Here is an 18,430-nt window from a genome sequence, read left to right on the forward strand (position 1 = left end):
GTTAGTCACACTTCTCGAATCGCAGAAAGAGACCTATGGAATAGCTATTATAATATTTTATCATGTTTATTGGTAAGGTTGTTAATGTTTACATGTCAAGAATACAAACATAAGTGAGTGCGAAGTGACAAGCACAAGATGTTAGTGAGAACAGAAAGCAATCAAGTTAATATAAATAAATATTAGTAGGCATTTAGTTAAACAATTGTTATGTTTGTTTAAATATTGTTTTGTTTAGAGAAGCCTTGTTAAGTGGTAAGGACCTAACTAATTATAGAATCAACGAAACAAAAACAGTAAACCAAAGTACATATAAATTTATAAAATATCATCCGTGACTCATCAATAAACATAAAATATTAATCACCAACAAATACTGTTAAAAACACATAATATCAATTATTAAGAATCTGATTCACTATCCTTTGATCAAAGTTATCTATCGAATAAACATAATACTGTACCATAATTTAAAAGTGCCAGCAGGACTCTCATTCCATAGATAACCTTTATTTACACTTTGTAACATTGTGGGTTAGCATAGTATTTTAGAACCAATCTCAGCACTAACCATTTAGTAAATCAAATCAGGTATTCAATCCATTTTCGGAACATACAGAGCGCTGAAATCAGTTCTAGAAAACTGTAAAACATGTTCCTACTAGCCAAACATAAAATTCCCGCCACCACATACCTCATTCAGTATCCTGGCATTATTCTGCAGCCGCTGCGTCAACGCCGCGTTCTCATTGGTCAGCTCGGCCAGGCGAGACGCAAACTCGTCCCGTTCGCTCTCTCGCTCTAACGCCTGCTCTTCTACAAACTTGCGAGTTGAACGCAGTTGACGGTTCGCTGACTCTAACTGGAGATGTGGGAATGTAGATTATGGGATTAGTGTTTGGGGTTGTTGAAGGTTTTGTGAGTGACGAAATAACCTTCCATAAATGGTATTAAGGATATGATAAGAAAGTATTCATGCAATAAAAGTAATACAAATATAATTATAATGTAAAGAAAAGCTTTAAAAGAGTACATAGACCTGCCAATAATTCTATTACTGATACAAATTCTAACTTATAAATGACACTATACTAATAAACATTTATATCATAACATGATAAATAATATATAAAAAAACTATTTTAAATATATACAATATCTTAAATATACCATTTAAAGAATAATAATATGAATAGCCTACAAAATCATGCATCACCTACACAACACTTATTAAATTACCAGCGACAATTTAGTGTTTACCTGATCGCAACAAATCTTATGATCTGGTGATTTTGTGTTCCGAGCTAGCTGCGTTAGTGAGGTGCACATAGCAAATACATATTAGCATATATTACATTTATAATTATATTATTGAATTATAATTTATGTAAGAAGACGTCGTGGTTGAAAATGGTGATGTACACTGTACAGTGCTTAAAAAATAGCCTCGGCTTTGGTTGGGTTACACTTGTAATAATTTGATATATCAGCTAGTCTATATTATGTAAGCATACGCCAGGGTCTACCACCGTGGTTGAACCAAAGGATTAGCCAGTCTAGACTTTATCATTCGCTGACTTCCCAGGTTACAATGGACATAAACAGGGTATTGCAAAAGTGGTATACTAATCCGAAAGGGACTCAATAATCCCCTGATCATTGCGAACAAGTCTGATTCTTTAACATATAAGGAACAGGTGATACGTGGAGCTTCTTTCGTGCTCCTCCTATAAAACTCCCACCCAAAATTCAAAACCAGCACACTCTTCTCAACAAACCCCTAAACCCTCACCTGCTGCTCCAAGTCCTCCTTCTCCCGCTGCAGCTGCTCGATGTCCCCCCACAGCTTGCCGCGGGGGGACAGCTCCTCGGGGGGACACGGCGGGGTGCGGGGGGACGGACGGGCCGGCAGCGACAGCGGGTGAGACAGCTGTTGGGCTAGACCGTAGCTGGGGATAGGGGGGTAAAGTTAGATATGATTGGAAGATTATAGAACAGGGGTATTGTATCGGATTTTAAAATATTATTTAACTGTGTACGATATTCATAATGTATATAGCAAAACAATGTAATGAAGAAGAAAGAAAATAAGATTGAAACAAAAACGTTTATTCGGCTTTAGATACTTTGGGTCTCCTTGGAGGAAAAGTGCGAGTGCAATGTCTTGACCGCGTGACACCATTGGGATGTGCAATGCGCTCTGCCGCTATTCGTCTATTTTGGACAATGACTCTCTTCGAATCCTCTCCTATCATCGAGCATAAATGCTACGTACGTAGATGGACACCATTTTGCTACACATACATGATTCCTAGTGAACCACTATAAACTAACCCCCTTGTTCATAGAAAAGTTGCAGAACGTTTTAGCTATTGTACTGTTTTGTCCCTCTCTAACTCAAAACAAATTGTTCTTGGATAGAGAGGGACAAAACAGTTCAATAGCTTAAACGTTCTGTAACTTTTCTATGAACAAGGGGGCTAGTGTACCACAATAAACTAAGCATGTAATGCATCAACATATCCCTCACCCCTCAGCAATGAGGTCGTCGCCGTGCCGGTCCGTCATCAGCTGCGCTATCTTCATCATGGCGGCCTCCAGGTCTGCCCGGAGCAGCTTCTCCCGTTGGAGGCTTTCTGCTGTCGCTTCTTCCAAGCTCTGGAAGTAATTGTTGAGTATTCTTCATTTATTATTATGTAAAGTATGTAAGGGTGACATGCACCAAAGTGTTAAATCTAGATTTATTGTTGTATTATTAAGAAACGTAAGTCCATATAAATCCAGTCCAGGACACAAGCCTTCGTCATCATGCTGCCAGTACTATAAACACCATTACCCGAAAGCATCAAATTTCTTTCAAGAATCGGAAGATATTGTTTCCGAATTAATCATAGAAATAATGTACCCTGTAACATGTTGTGTTGAAATAAAGTGGCAATGTTATTGTGACGTAGGCTTGTGTCACTCTGGGAATAGAAGACCATGTTTTATTACACCATGGGTAAGTAACAATGTGGTTACCTTCCGGTGCTGCCGGCAGTGGTCGCAGCCGCGGCGCGCGTCCATTTCTTCCACCAATCCAGTGATGTTCAGCTCACTGCACTCCAACTCCAACATACTGTGTTCCGATTGTGTCACTGAAACTGAACACAAACATACGTATAAGCTTACGGCAGACAGCGGTTTTGAGATTGGGTCACAGTTCACACTATTCCGTTGATTTGGTTGGGGTAGACGAGATATCGAATAGGCAAGCGTAGCGTGGGACACCCTCCGGCGCGCTGGACTGAATCCCTTTCCGAGGACAGGGTGTAGTGTCACCTTTTGGAAGGCCTTGGTCCAGCAATGGACGAATATGGGTTGACGATGATCACGGCGTGTATGTATTTGTGCCGCTCTTTACGGACCTAGTCAGAGACAGCTATACATACAGAGACATAGAGAGAGGGAGAAAGAGAAAGAGAGAGATGTAGAGAGAGTTCACTCACGCTGGTGGCGCCCCCCGGCGGACAGGGCCAGCAGCTCGCGCGCCTCATGCCGCAGTCTTCTCAAAGAGTTTTCTAATTCTAGCTTGATCTCCAGGCTCAAGTCCCGTTGCTGTTGAAGGTACCTGAAACAACACATATTATTATTATTATATTAACATATCACTGGCAAAAAGTGGGTGCAGCAATGCATCTCTGCCTACCCCGCAAGAGAGTACACTAGTACAAGGTGTGAGTGTTTATTTTATTTTATTTTTTTACTATGAGATAACTATGAGTAGAAGATTCTTTTAGTAGTTCTATTGTGATTAAGTACTAAACGAACTTTAGTAGCAGACCATAATCTTAAGTGGTACGTATACTTACTACTTAGTAGTCCATTACCACTTTGAAATGATGCTCTTATTTCTTCAAATTCAGTCTGCACATAACTAGAGATAATACGATAAATAATGTATTCCTAAGGTGGTCTTAAAAAAATTGGTACATTATGTAAGTATCTGGATGATTACAAACAATCTTATGCAGTTGATGACAGAACAGCAACAACATCGCCTTCGGTTAGAATAAATAAAAATATGGGGACATCTCACACACATTGTAAACAGCAACATGGCCGTCGTTTAGAAGCCGTCCCCACACTACGCGACTCTGTTGGCAACACCAACACTAAGATTTAAAAACATAATAATGTATTTTCCGTTTCCTGTTCTCTCTTCTTCCAATCTTGGTGTAACTATGTGTGTGTTCAGAAAAATTAACAGTTTTTATATCAACGAGTCGTGTTTGAAGTCATCCTCTACCACAAATCTACTCAAGACCGAACTCAACTCCAGCTCAACAGTCTACATCTATCGTTTCCAACAGACTCGTGTGACGTCACCACACCAGTGTGTCCAGTGACTCACCCGACCAGGTCGTCCTCGTCCAGCTCTGCCAGGAGCGGGCCCAGGTCCGGCGCGAAGTGCACGCGCCGCGCCTGCAGGCTGCCGTCCAAGGGGGGGCAGGGGGGGGTCACCGATGACGGAAGCACACTGGAAGGAAGGTCACCGTGTTAAGCCTTGTATCCACTTGATCATGCTCAGGCGAATGAGCGGCTCATTTGGCCGAGCCGCTCAAGTGGAGACCCCTAAGCACGGTCTAAAAGTGCATCGACATTCCTTAATTAATATATGTATAAATTCATTAATTTTTTTATTCTTTAATAAAATACATAAAATGTGTTAGTAACGATAAAAATAGCATTTCTTATCTGTGAAAAGTGTGAAAGTCTTTATTTAGACTAAGTTTCTACTAGAATAGAAATTTCAATTTCATGTTTCTAGTTGACAATGCAATGACAACACCCAAAATCAAGTGATTTTAAAAAGTATCGTCATCTTCAAAAATACACCATTTACATGGCGACCCTGTCGGTAGGAAAGGTCTTGACGCAATGGATATTGTTGACTGAAAATCAAACCATACCGCGATGTACAAGCCGGCGTACAGCTCCATCTATAATGCTGGGGCGACACTACCGTATATTTAACAATGAAAAATATACCTTAAATTGTCCATTACCGCACTAATTATTGGCATTTCACGGTAGTGTGACCCGAGCATTAGAAACATTCTGACACATTTATGGATTATGAAATTATGACTATGTCTATAGTCTAGTTGTCTACAAAGAAAATGGTTCTGCGTTACGACCTCACATTACTATTAGGTATTTACCAAATATTTATCTACCATCGGAAATGGGCTTTTTTATTTCTCAAACATATATTATTTTTGGAAAGCCTAGCACGGGGCGCAAGACGCGCAGGCAAAGACGTGACCAAAGTTCCGTCGCCTGCGAGTGCCTTCTAAAATGTGTTTGAGAAATTAAAAAAAAAAACATTTCCGATGGTAGAAAATCTTTAGTAAGTAATGTGAGGTCATAACGCAGAACCATTTTGTTTGTAGACAACTAGACATAGTCGTAATTCACGTTTGTGGCAGAGTGTTTTTAATAGATGGCGCTGTACGCAGGTTTGTACATCGCGGTATGGTTTGATCTTCAGTCAACAATATAAATTGCATCAACTCTCGGTGTCAATGTCACGGTCGCCACTATGAGTGGGATGAAAATGAAAATTTTTAAAGATGGCAATGCTCTTTAAAATCACTTGATTTTGGGTGTTGTCATTGATTATCAACTAGAAACTTGGAAAATTATTTAAAACGTGTTTCAAAAGACGCAGGACTCGCAGGAGAAGAAAATATTTAACATAGATATAACATGTTGATGTTGCACACTTAGGTTACGGCTAGTGTACCTTTTTTGCGACACCTGTATAATAAGATAAACTAAAATGTATACTAGAACAGCAGAGCTGTATTAGTTTTTTTCAGGATTTCATCGACAATTTATGAAATTCTTCAGTATTTCGGGTACGTTTCCCTGCCTTCGACAGATTCACTGAGGTAACTCCATCCTGTATAATGTCTTAATCAAAAATACTGTCAAAATCTGTCTTATATATTATTTATTAGTTTTAAATACTTGTAAAACAATGTTTTAAGTTTTTTGTGGAAGCGCAGAAGTCGCAGAGTCGGTTTCACAGTAAACAAAATGCGAACAGTATTTAGCTTTACTTTTGTATGTTTATATTGTTTATCAAAGAAATAAGTATTACATATTTATCTATAGGTCACATATGTATGACACAATAAAAATCTAGTTTTTTTAATATCGGGATACCGTGTATGTCCTATTTACCATAATAATAATAATTTAAATTTAGTAGGTAACATAATATTATTAAGTGTTCATTTTAGTCGTTGCGGAACATAGGTACCTACTTCAAACAATTTGTCACCACGGCAGTAGGTGCACTCCAGTTATTAACAGAGTGCGTATCATTAGTTGTGATTTATAAATACAAACGACCGCGATGCCACCTGGCGGACCTTTTCGTACTTCGGAACTAGCCGTTTCATATTTAGCTTACTGCGTGACTCATTCGGGTTCTAACTAATGTTAGTTTGCTGCGAAAGCATAATTAATAGTTTAGACCTGATACTGTCGGTACCTACTAATGCTACTATTAGCCGTCAGTCGTCGTTGGCACATACTACTCTGTCTACCGTAAAAATATCAATAATACACAAAATATTTGTTATTCATCGAAATTTATTTTATCACCTAAAAACCTGACGGCCGAATGGTGTAGTGGTTAGTGACCCTGAGTACTGAGCTGAAGGTCCCTGGTTCGATTCCCGGCTGAGGCATATATTGGTGTTAACACAGATATTTGTTCTCGGATCTTGGATGTGCCCGTAAATGGCAATAGGCCCGCCCCCTATTACATTGGGACTAACATAACACTGGCGACAAGTGGGTGCAGAAATGCACCTCTGCCTACCCCGCAAGGGAGTACATTAGTACAAGGAGTGAGTGTTTGTTTTTTTTATCACCTAAAAAGAAGGCTCCTTCAGAAACGATACACACATACGTCTGTGAATAATACGATAATCAAACACATTTTTAAACGCAGTTTCCGGATGCCACGAAGTGGGAATTTGAATTTAGGAATAGAAAGAATTCTGCTGGAGCCATATCTGGTGGATATAGTGTATGCTCGATAGTACCTACATATTTGGCTAAATATTTTTTAATAGTGAAAGAAAAAAAAACAGTTGTAGCTGAAGATGAAATGCGTCAGGACCGAATGGCGATGCGCCCGGTTGCTATGCCTCTATTGCGGCAAGAATATGCTCCGAATCATCTCTTATCATTCACTCAAGGCGGGTTTACAGCTCCACTGCTGCTCCTTACTACTGGCCACCAACCCGCGCTAGGCCAGCGTGGTGGATTGGTGGACTAGGTCTTAAACTCTTCCATGGAAGGAGACCCATGCCCCAGCAGTGGGAACATAATGATGATAATGATGTGCTTACAGCTTACTAGTGTCAGAAACATAACTGACGACTCCCAAATCAAATGATTTCGAAAAGAGTCGTCATTTCAAAATCTTATTACTAAATATCACTAATTCAATGTCGACGAATAAAGTTGTTTCGTTGAGGTATACATAGAGGAGTAAATAAAACCATACCGCGATGTAGCCACAAGCCCTACAGCGCCATCTAGTAGCTATTCTCAAACATGGTGTTGTAATGTGAATGTGATTACAAATATCACAATATACCTACTTAAATGTGTATCAAACATATTTATTTTCATATTAACTACCTACGTCGGCTATGGATATTAGTAATAATTATAATAAGTATAGTACCTATTCATTCTATTGATCATGCGACGACTCCCAAATCAAGTGATTTGAAAAAGAGTCGTCATTCCAAAAATACTGACCAACATATTGGTCCTTCGAGTGAAACATTAACATCACTGGCCTCGTATAGAAGCGAGGAGTAGATCAAACCATACCGCGATGTAGCCACGAGTCCTACAGCGACATCTACTAGGCATTGTTCGAACTTTATTATTAATAAATTTAACCATTAAATGACAATGGGCGTTTTGGGACCTATGTCCAATAAAGATGAGTCATATATCGTTGGATAGCTCTTTTCAAGTGACAAAAAAAATATTATGACGACAAATCTGTATAAGTTGCCCATTTTGAAATATATTCGTCGGAAGGAAGTAATTTTCTATGGCATTGCACTCTCTTCTCTCCCGCCTGATGACAGTTAGGGCGTAATACATGTAAACACGTATTATTAAAATGGGAGAAATTACTTTCAACTGGTTTTATTGACTGAGATAATAAACAAATATAATATTATAATGAATGATGATCATTTTGTTATAAAAAATAAAAATGAATGTGAAAAAATACAAAAAACATTAAAATTACAGAAATACAATATAAAAACTTTCAAGGTACGATTATTCTAATTGGACAGTAAATCAGGACTATATAGCGCTTCCGTTATTCATATTTTGCAAAAAAATATCTTTTCAACGACGTATCACTCATTTCTATTGGTGATGGGCCCAGCTTCCATATATTGGTGCCCATCATCATTTCCTAACCCTAAAGCTGGTGTTTATTAATACTATTATGATTCTGATATTTTTAATAGATTATTGTTTTCTGATTTACTTGATTGAGATCTAATAAGTTTAAGGTTGTTTTAAACATTGTGCGGATTTAATCACGCACGCGGGATTGCACACCGTTTCCCCGTGTCCCGCGTGCATATTACACGCGTTACATTAAATACTTGTATGAAAATAACACGTCCTTGTCACGCGTGCGGGGCAATCCCGCGTGCTTGATGAAATCTGAACGATATTAAAATCACCCGAAGTAGTACACATTTGCACCACAACTCGCGTAAATTACGCTAAAATTGTCTCTTCCATCCAAAGCTAGTCTGGTAGAGATTTGTTTAAGCAATAAGACCGCCTTCTCGCGGTAGTTCGGTACTCACGGCTGCAGAAGCTGCGCAAGGACAGTCTGGTTGAGCTCGTTCTCTGCGCAGGCGCAGTACGCCAGTAGCTGGGCCACGGCGCGTTGCAGCGTCACGGCTACTAGCTTGAATTCGTCCCTGTGGAGAGGAATAAGCGTTAGGGTAAGGAGGTAACAATTACGTGTCACACACGGCCTCACTACCAACTAGGCACAGCTGTAGGTTATATGGGCATCAGACAGCGGCATAAAGAGGGAATTGTTATTATAACGTTAAGTTATTCTCTAGTCTAGTTAATCATAGCTATTCTACACTTGTGATAACGCACGAGCAATAAGGTGGGACGACCTGAGATAGATGGTCGGTATTAGCTGGATGAGGACGGCCGAGGACAGAGTGTTTTCATGCTCTTCAGCAGAGTCATATACAATTACGGTGCTGATGATGTTAGTTCAAAATTGAGACCCTTGTAGGTACTCATTCATAAACGGCGATACGGCTCGCGACCGCGTAAGTATAAAATATGTACAGCGAAAAGCGGATTGCTCGCCTGCAACTGCAAGTTACCTTCGGAGATTACAGTCATGAGCATAATGTATGAACGTAAAAGTAGGTACTGACCGTTCCTTGGTGACTTCGAGGATCTGGCGGTTCTGGTCGAAGCTGAGGTTCCTCTTCTGCTTCCACTTGTCTTCACCCGCCAGCTCCTCACGGACGCTCGACAGCTGCAACAATAGACAAATAGATAGATACAAGAACGAGAATGAGGGGGTTATGAGTTTGATATAATATGGTGGGATCTTCGTGGGATTGATTTGTTTTAGTACGGGATGACAGATGCCTTGATTAATGTCTGTTTTTTAATCTCAGACTCAGATACTAAATTAACGGATTCTGTTCACCAAAGGTCGATTGTCCCGCCAATAGAACTATACGTCACTTAATCGCGGGACAATCGAACCGTTCAGAATCACTCAATTTAGTATCTGAGATTAAAAAACAGACCTAAGGTACCAATTTGTCACAGTGTTGAAAGGTTATTGGCAGTCAGTGTAAGTCGCCAGGAACATGTGATATGTTAATCGAGGAGACTCCCTTAGTACATCTTTCGTTTCCTACATTATACATTATAGTATAGCGTAAAAAACGTACCACAAATTTACGGAACATCACCATTTCTCCTCAGCACTATTCACTTAAACTCAACAACAGTGGCACTGCCATGTTCCTTCTATAACACAGTGTTCACTCACACTTCACATTTTGAATTGAAATTACAAACTAAACAGGAAGTCAAGATAACATTTCATTAGTTAAGTACCAATTTAACATAAACGACAAAACGGCAAATATTCAAATTTTTAGAGCTAAGAAAGAATGATTAGAAGTTTTATAATAAGTAAGGCTGATTGCTAATAAAAATAATTCCTGATTAGAACGTCGAATTAGCTATTTCAAGTTTATGCGATATTTTCTAAGCGCGTTGGTTCTTACAAGTCATACAAGTATACTTTCTGGCTTGTTTATTATAATAATATATGGTTGTACAGTGATACACACACTAGCATACTATCAAGAAAAACAAAAGCTAATAGCACCGCATAAAATAGAATTCTAAAACGACCATCTGGGAACAGAAATAAGGAAAAAAACCTAACAAAATGTGTGGCCCGATCAAAAGGATGCACATGTGAGATATTGCACTGGTTATTGTAAATTAGCCCGTGTTGTAATGGGGTTAGGGTTTAGGGTGCATTAGCGGTGGACTTTCAATGGGGATACACGGACGATGACTGTGCTATCTGAAAAACAAAATGCAAATAGGACGCTAAATATGGCATTCGGTATACTATGTCTTTCTTGCGGGGGCGAAGGACCCAGATACTCTTATTAGCTTTATGTGTAAGTATACCTACATAATTTAGTAGCTTTTCCACGCGACCTTTCATCGCCTTTTTAAAGGAGCATCCTTGAGAATCTCTATATACCTACCTATCCAAAAACAGCATAAATATAACTTTGGATAAAGTAGCACTGTAATAGTTAAGGGTTTTAGAAATCGGTCCATTAGTTTCGGAGCCATATAAAAACCAATACAGAATTCTTTCCTGTTTGAATGATATGTACAAAGATAACCATCATTTTCCCCCCGATTGCAGCGTGTAGGCTAATCTAAGCCATCCAAATAACCATCAAACTTAGTCCACAGAGATTTCCAAAACAAGAAACCGGAACACCACCGGAACCAGATGAAAGAGCAGTTGAACGCTCTCCAGCAATCAATTAGAACTACACTCATCTACATACACACGCACGTCATTAGAACATCTGCGTGGACCTTAGATTGACAATATACGAACAAGATGGAGTGTTTGATCAAAAGAAACGTCTCGACAAATAACACCCCTCTTTTACCGCTGAGCTCATAATATGTTGAGTGAGTTCGGTTTTCGGTTGTCATTAGGTTAAAATTAAAACGGTTTGACAGTAAACAAAATACGGTCCGTTGTTTGCTTTGTTTTTGTATTTGACACACCATCTGGTTCGTATATTGTTAATCTAAGGCCCACTCCATCAACCCTCGCACGACTACCTATCACAAACTTGAGTCGTAATCACGATGATAAAACTATAACGAGTACAGTGGCAATGCATTATCTCGGGTAGATTTAACCCTTACGACGAACGAATTAAGAATGTTACAAAGTGCCTGTGAATGTCCCCCCATAACATTAGGTAAGTACCTACTATAAAAATGTCTATAATACAGGCGCGGATCCACCCATATGGGCAAGATGGGCATGCCCATCACCTAAATCACTTGCCATATCAGACCACGGGATTTCAATACAATGATTTAGTTATTTTATCACTTTCGTAAGGCTATTTTTATAATTATGTTGGTGGTGATGATTTCGGGTTATGCTAAATACTTTTTTCCACCTCGAAAGCCCTCCTGTTGTTTAAGAATTCTAAAACCATAATATTTTCGGTCATGCCAACAGTCTCAGTTTCGGTGCTGACGTTTTGTAAGTGTAACTTTTTCATTAATCGTGAGTGTGAATATCAAATGAAATGACACGAGTTATGTGTATTAATAATCTTGTGTTTTAGTGTTCTTGGGATTCAGCTTTTTAAAGTTGTAGGGGCAAGTAACTATTTATAAATTAGGTACTTATAGGATTCTTTACATATTAGATTTCCAATTTTGCCTCCATTTTAAACTACCGCGCGTTGAGTTTTTAAATGGTATGGTTAGAATGGTAGGCAAAATTCGAATTATAACTACTACTGTGTAAAGGATCCCAAACAACATACATTCCTTATGAAAAATTCAGCGATACCGCAATGAATGCAATTGAGATACCTATACCTACTTACTCACTGCACTTGTCCTCCTTAGACCCAGAGGCAAAAAAAAATACAACTTTAAATTTTCGGTGGCTGCAAACTCCTGCTTTGTCTGAACCCTGTGGTGGGTCTCCCCATTATGTCATCATATGAGGTCACGGGGTCTCTAGAGGTTAAGTTAGTTACTTACTAACTATTATCGCTTCCTACGCTTTGCCTTATAGTCCAGTCAATAAATGACTCAAAATTAGGTGTAGAGTGCGTGAGCAGGTAACTAAGCGATTCCTTCAGAAACTTGTTCAGGGGGCTTAGTTTGTTATCATACCAAAAGTCCTGACTCCTAGGTGATGAGCGGGGGGGAGGAGGGGGGGATAAAGGTACGAATTTTTGGTTTTTAGCTTATATCTCGAAAACGGTGCATCGGAGAGAAATGTTTTCAACTAATGAAATAAAGTTCTTAAAATTATCTAAAACTTTTATATCATATGTTTTTTTCTAATTCCTAACCGTTTTCGAGCTATTACCCTCGGAAAAAGTTGAAATTTACAAGAAAAATGTATTCATGTCAAAACATTCATAAACATTGCATCATATTGTCGCAAACCTATTGATAAATGAAAAAAATGAATAGAAAAGAAGTTGTAGATTTTTAAATTCCCTTTTAGAATATATATACATATGCTGGTTAATGTCCAACCCACCTAAAGGTACAGCTATTTTACTCACACTTAACCTTACTAATTCGATGAGCTATGTCAGTGACTTTACCAAAATGCAAGTTTAAAATAGCTCTAACTTTAGGCGGGTTGGAAATTGACCAGCATAAATATGTAATATATTCTAAAAGGGAATAAAAAATCTACAACTTCTTTCCTCTTCATTTTTTTCGTTTATGAATTGGTTAAGACAATATGATGCAATGTTAATGAATTTTTTGACATGAATACTTTTTCTTGTAAATTTCAATTTTTTCCGAGGGTAATAGCTCGAAAACGGTTAGTAATTATAAAAAAACATTTGATATAAAAGTTTTAGATAATTTTAAGACCTCCATTTTAGTACTTTATAATATTTGTCTCCGATGCACCGTTTTTGAGATATAAGCAAAAAACCAAAAATTCGTATCTTTATCCCAACCTCCTCCCCCCCGCTCATCACCTAGGAGTCAGGACTTTTGGTATGTTAACAACCTAAGCCCCCTGAACAAGTTTCTGAAGGAATCGCTGAGTTACCTCCTCACGCACTCTACACCTCATTCCTTGACTGGACTATTAAAAATTATTCCCTTGCTGGGAATTCCCCAAGAAAGTAACATGTATTTAGTTCAGGATCAAGATTCCACAGAGATCTCAAATAATTTTCCGAGATTCTATCTCAAAGGCCATCAGTCTCGGATTTTGACATCTCGTCGAGAACTTGACAAAATGAACGGAGATTTCGAGATTTCGAGATTTTCAGACTAGGTGAAGTGCTTACATGTTGTGTGCCACCGAAGTCTGATTTACATAATTTTTCCCTGTTTTCCCAAAATATTGTGGTGTTGATTACCTAATAAAATAGTTTTTTTTAATACAAAAGAAAGTGACTGGACATCAACCCAAACGGCTCAAGCTACAATCATGAAACTTGGCACTTAGGTTTCTTAGATAGTGTAGGTGAGCACTAAAAAAATATTTTCAGACACTCCACCCCTAAAGGCGTAAAATAGGGGATGAAAGACCTTCAGTTTTAAAGTTAGGATCTTTAAATTTTGGATTTAGGCTAGAGATTGAAAAATAATGTAAACGTGTCTCGGCGATTATGATGATTCTACCCCCATAAGGGTGTAAATGGAGATGAAGTTGTGGAAAAAAAAATGACTGGGTGAACCACTAAACCTAAAGAGACTTCAAATTTACCCCTGATTTCATCGCAAGCAAACCTAGTTTTTAATAATTCCCAAATCACAACGTTTTTGGCGAAATTAAATACCTACTGTTTGGTTATTACAATTTACAGAAATTAGGTGAGAACTGAGAACTTTTGTATCTGTTCAATCTTGAATAATCTCGATTTCGAGATCGAGATCTCTACAAAATCTCGAACTGTTCAATCTCAATTCTGAAAAAAGACTCGAGATCTGGAATAGTCAATCTCGGTCCGAGATTGCATTCCCTATCACAACCAACATACAAAAAAATCTGCTATCAGTAACCTCAAGGCTAGGCAAAACCACCTTTTTTGTCTTGCCCATCACCTATTTTAGGGTCTGGATCCGCGCCTGCTATAATATGCCAGCTGGGTACATGCGGTGATAAATGTTTTACGAGCAGTATGTGCTAAAGGAACTGTGCTGACTCGCCGCCGCGATGACTGATGTCTATCAAGAGTCTACGTATTGGAAATGTTCAATTTACAACCCCAAATTATTTGCTGCTTGTGCTTCCCTAACAAAATATAAACGTAATACATACACTCGTAATATAGCAAGGACCTGTAATCACTGATCAATCTGATCATCAAAAAAAAATTATCTAGAACAGAGCTAATTTTGCCACATCATAACATGGTAGTTGCGGATATGTTGTAATTGCAATATATGTAAAATTTCATAAACGGATGCAAAAACCAAAAGTTATCATAGTATCACGGATGTGTGCATTCCATATTTTTTACATTTTACCAGACTTTATACATCCGGATCCTGAAATAACCGCCAAACTGAAGAAATACAAGTTCAGCTTTGTTTCAGTGGCGACTGACAGCGACGCCTACGTCATTCGTTATTTCAGACCTTTTTCTGACAACTTTTGTTTTGTTTTAATTTAAATGTAAACAAACAAAAGACTGCGCGGGTCGAAGCGATTAAAGCTCGTTAGGTTTAATAAAACGGCCACAGAGTTTAGAGTGTTTGTTATGATTTAGTGTTATTGTTTATTATATTATCTAACAATGGTCCTATCGAAGCATTTGAAGGGGAGTAATAATGGGCGAAACATCAAGTGCAAAGTTTACAGAGTGGATAGGGTGAATTTAGGGGGTGCGATGAAAAAAACGCGGGTCCCTCAGATTCGCAGTCCTTCAAAATGTGCCAAAACTATAACTCACTACACTTGATTCACTACAACCACTGGTACATAGGATATCATAAAGTTAATAATAAATTAGAAGACACTTGTATAATCTTTAAATTATGAAGCTACATCAAAGAAATAGTGATGACGACAAGACTTGACTTCCGTTTAACTCTGTAAGTACAGAACTACAGACCATTTCGTAAAGCATATTTTTTCCCATCTCACAACGATCTACAACAAATTTTCCCAACTATACCAACAGCCACAATTTTCAAACTTTAATCCGATTCACTAATCACATCACTATTATTTATTCCCGCGCTTTATTAGCCAATCCCGTCACAGGCCGCGTCCGTTCAGGCGGGAAGCGCGCGCGCTACTAGTCCTGTGTCGGTCACGAGCGATACAATCACTTTAATCCAATCACCAACAACGCGAGCGTGATCGTATCGCTAAAATTTCAAAGACTCGATCGCCAGAGACCAGCGCCTACACAAACAGAATCCCCGTGCTCACGCGACGACCTGTGACCGGCGAGTGTTCTTTTCTCTATGCGGCGAGTGTGTGTGCGGGTGCCGGGTGGCGGGTGCCGCGGTGACAGAACACCCACCCCGCGACCCGCGATCGAGTAACCCAATTAAAAACATAGACAAAATGGGGTTTTAATGGATTAAAAATAAGAATCAATTTTAATTGATGAAATTTTTGCGTGATGTTATGTTACGAGTATTTTTAAAAATGGGTAATCTGGGCTATGGAAATTTTCTTTGTTCCAACGGTTCAAACAAAAAACTTCAGTGTTTTCCAAAATACAACAATGATTTAAACCTGACAACAAAAAAAAATAATGATGTCTGTGGTCGCAAAACGCATTTAGCGTAAGTCGCGAAACCTAATTAGGTTTTATTTCCATAGAAATAGAAGTTACTTTGCGGAATTTTTGTTTTTTCTATTCGCCTGTCTGATTCGATTAAACGATCAGGTGCTCACGATCCAATCGCGGCGCCCGTGGCTCGCGATCCACGTCTGTCACGAAAAATAATCGACCGACACAGGTCTACGCGCTACTGAGTAAAATAGGGAACGGAGCGGAGGAGGGAACGAAAATATTGTTTGTGTTTGTTTTTCTTCCTCTGACGTGAAGTTTACAGCCGGCCAGTAGCTCACGGTGTAACTTAAACTGGCTGTTTGTTATTTACTGGGTGGTTTAACTAGCTTCTAGAATACAATGGGGTGTTTATACAAGACTAACTAACTGATCGAACTATCAGATGAAAGATGAATCTGTTAACTCGTTTACTAGGAGATGTCCAATGGTCTATATACTATGGCCAAGCGTATATGTCCTCAACTTCTTAGCTCAAATGACTATAGCCCCCTTTTAAAAGTTTTAAAAACATAGATATTACTATAAATAACCTCGTGTATACTCGCGATTTATGACGAATCCCCGCAGACATCCTGGCTTCACCCCAGTGCGCTATATTAGCGGCGGATCTACGCTGGCTCAGCTACTAGCTGTGTTCACATGCGTAGGGCTGTCACGTAATAAAACTTACTTGTACGTTTGTTATTCTACTAGTATGCTGCGGGTCAAATTTCAACTATACGTCTTCATGGTCGGGAGTCACAGACGCGCCGAGCAAAAAAACAAAAAAAAAAAACACGCACTCACGCCTTGTACTAATGTACTCCCTTGCGGGGTAGGCAGAGGTGCATTGCTGCACCCACTTTTCGCCAGAGTGTTATGTTAGTCCCAATGTAATAGGGGGCGGGCCTATTGCCATTTTACGGGCACATCCAAGACCCGAGAACAAATATCTGTGTTTAAACAAATATCTGCCCCAGCCGGGAATCGAACCCGGGACCATCGGCTTAGTAGTCAGGGTCACTAACCACTACGCCATTCGGTCGTCAGTTACAGCAGGATAATCTGTGCAGGATAATTAATAAATTAGTAACTATGTACTATGCTATCATGCAGAAGGACTATCTATCTAGAAAGTACATATTAAGCCGGGTCCAGACATGTATCCTTTGCCTGGACTACTCTGGACCCGGCTTTAGAAGTTTGTAGTGAAGTTACGTTTTTGGAGCATCAAATACACTTTTTCCTTGATTTCAACCCTACAATTTCTTTCCCCGATCGTTCCTTTTTCTCCAGATTCACCCAGCCGCTAGCGCTCGGGGTGGCTATATATAAACTGGCTACATCCTGCCAACAATTACTACAGTTTACTTATTGTATGTGCGACTTGTGTGCAGGACTGGGGGCCTATAGATTGATGGACCTAATGGGCTTTGGATGACCTTTGCGCGACACTGGTGGGCTATTGAAATAAATTGGGAAGTATTTTTTTAGTTATGAACGAAGTTGTACTAGGATAAGCAAACAAATCTATTAGCATTATGATTATAATTATTTTCATCCATTAGAGACAAACACACGCCACCTATTCTTTAGTTTTCCAAGAAAGGTGCCTTCAAAATACACTAAGTGTCTCTATTCTTAAAACCTTTCATGATCTGATGACTCCCATATGGCTGCCTGCGCTCCCGATTACACAATAACCCTCGCTAAAAGTCATTTCGCAACCGAAAAACTCTTAGATATTAGTTATTCATATTAGCTTTGAACTACACCCGTCGTACGGTTAGAAAAATCATACGTGCAACGAAGAAAAGAGTATAGTATTTCGTAGATGTAAGACAAATCGTATAAGATACAGATAACGTACATTCTGGGTCAGAGGAACCTGACCTGATACCTCCCAATAGCATTATATCTGTTAGGGATTATACTTTGTAAAATATAGCAAGAGTCCTTAGACATTTTATTGACAGATAATTGTAAAAATTATAATAATAATTTATGGAAATGACAGCTGTCATAGGGCCATGCTAACAAATTACAGTTTTCTCGTATTTCTTATTTTTGTGGTAAGACCGTACGCGTCAAATCTTTGGACCTTCATTACTCACAAAACTATCCTCTCTTCTCTACTTCAATGAGGAAGCCACCACAAGTCAATGAGACCTGCTTTCTAGGGTTCAGACTGGACAGCGGCCTGTTCTGGGATGCGCACATCGACTGGCTGTGCGGCCGACTCGGGGGCGCGTGCTTCG

At 39.0% G+C, this 18,430-nt stretch overlaps 1 protein-coding gene across 1 annotated transcript in view; it reads right to left on the reverse strand.

Moving 5' to 3' along the window:
• Positions 1 to 18,430, reverse strand: part of LOC125488501 (pericentrin-like) — a 65,679-nt gene that overhangs the window by 29,445 nt on the left and 17,804 nt on the right. The window contains exons 10-17 of the mRNA XM_048625472.1: positions 9,519 to 9,622; positions 8,919 to 9,035; positions 4,394 to 4,519; positions 3,489 to 3,610; positions 3,022 to 3,143; positions 2,531 to 2,658; positions 1,793 to 1,949; positions 695 to 862 (exon numbers count right to left, since the gene is read on the reverse strand). Coding sequence (XP_048481429.1) covers positions 695 to 862; positions 1,793 to 1,949; positions 2,531 to 2,658; positions 3,022 to 3,143; positions 3,489 to 3,610; positions 4,394 to 4,519; positions 8,919 to 9,035; positions 9,519 to 9,622 — 1,044 coding nt within the window. The remainder of the gene's footprint in view (positions 1 to 694; positions 863 to 1,792; positions 1,950 to 2,530; positions 2,659 to 3,021; positions 3,144 to 3,488; positions 3,611 to 4,393; positions 4,520 to 8,918; positions 9,036 to 9,518; positions 9,623 to 18,430) is intronic.

This window comes from Plutella xylostella, chromosome 3 (assembly GCF_932276165.1).
Source record: "Plutella xylostella chromosome 3, ilPluXylo3.1, whole genome shotgun sequence".
In the NCBI taxonomy this organism is placed as follows: Eukaryota; Metazoa; Arthropoda; class Insecta; order Lepidoptera; family Plutellidae; genus Plutella; species Plutella xylostella.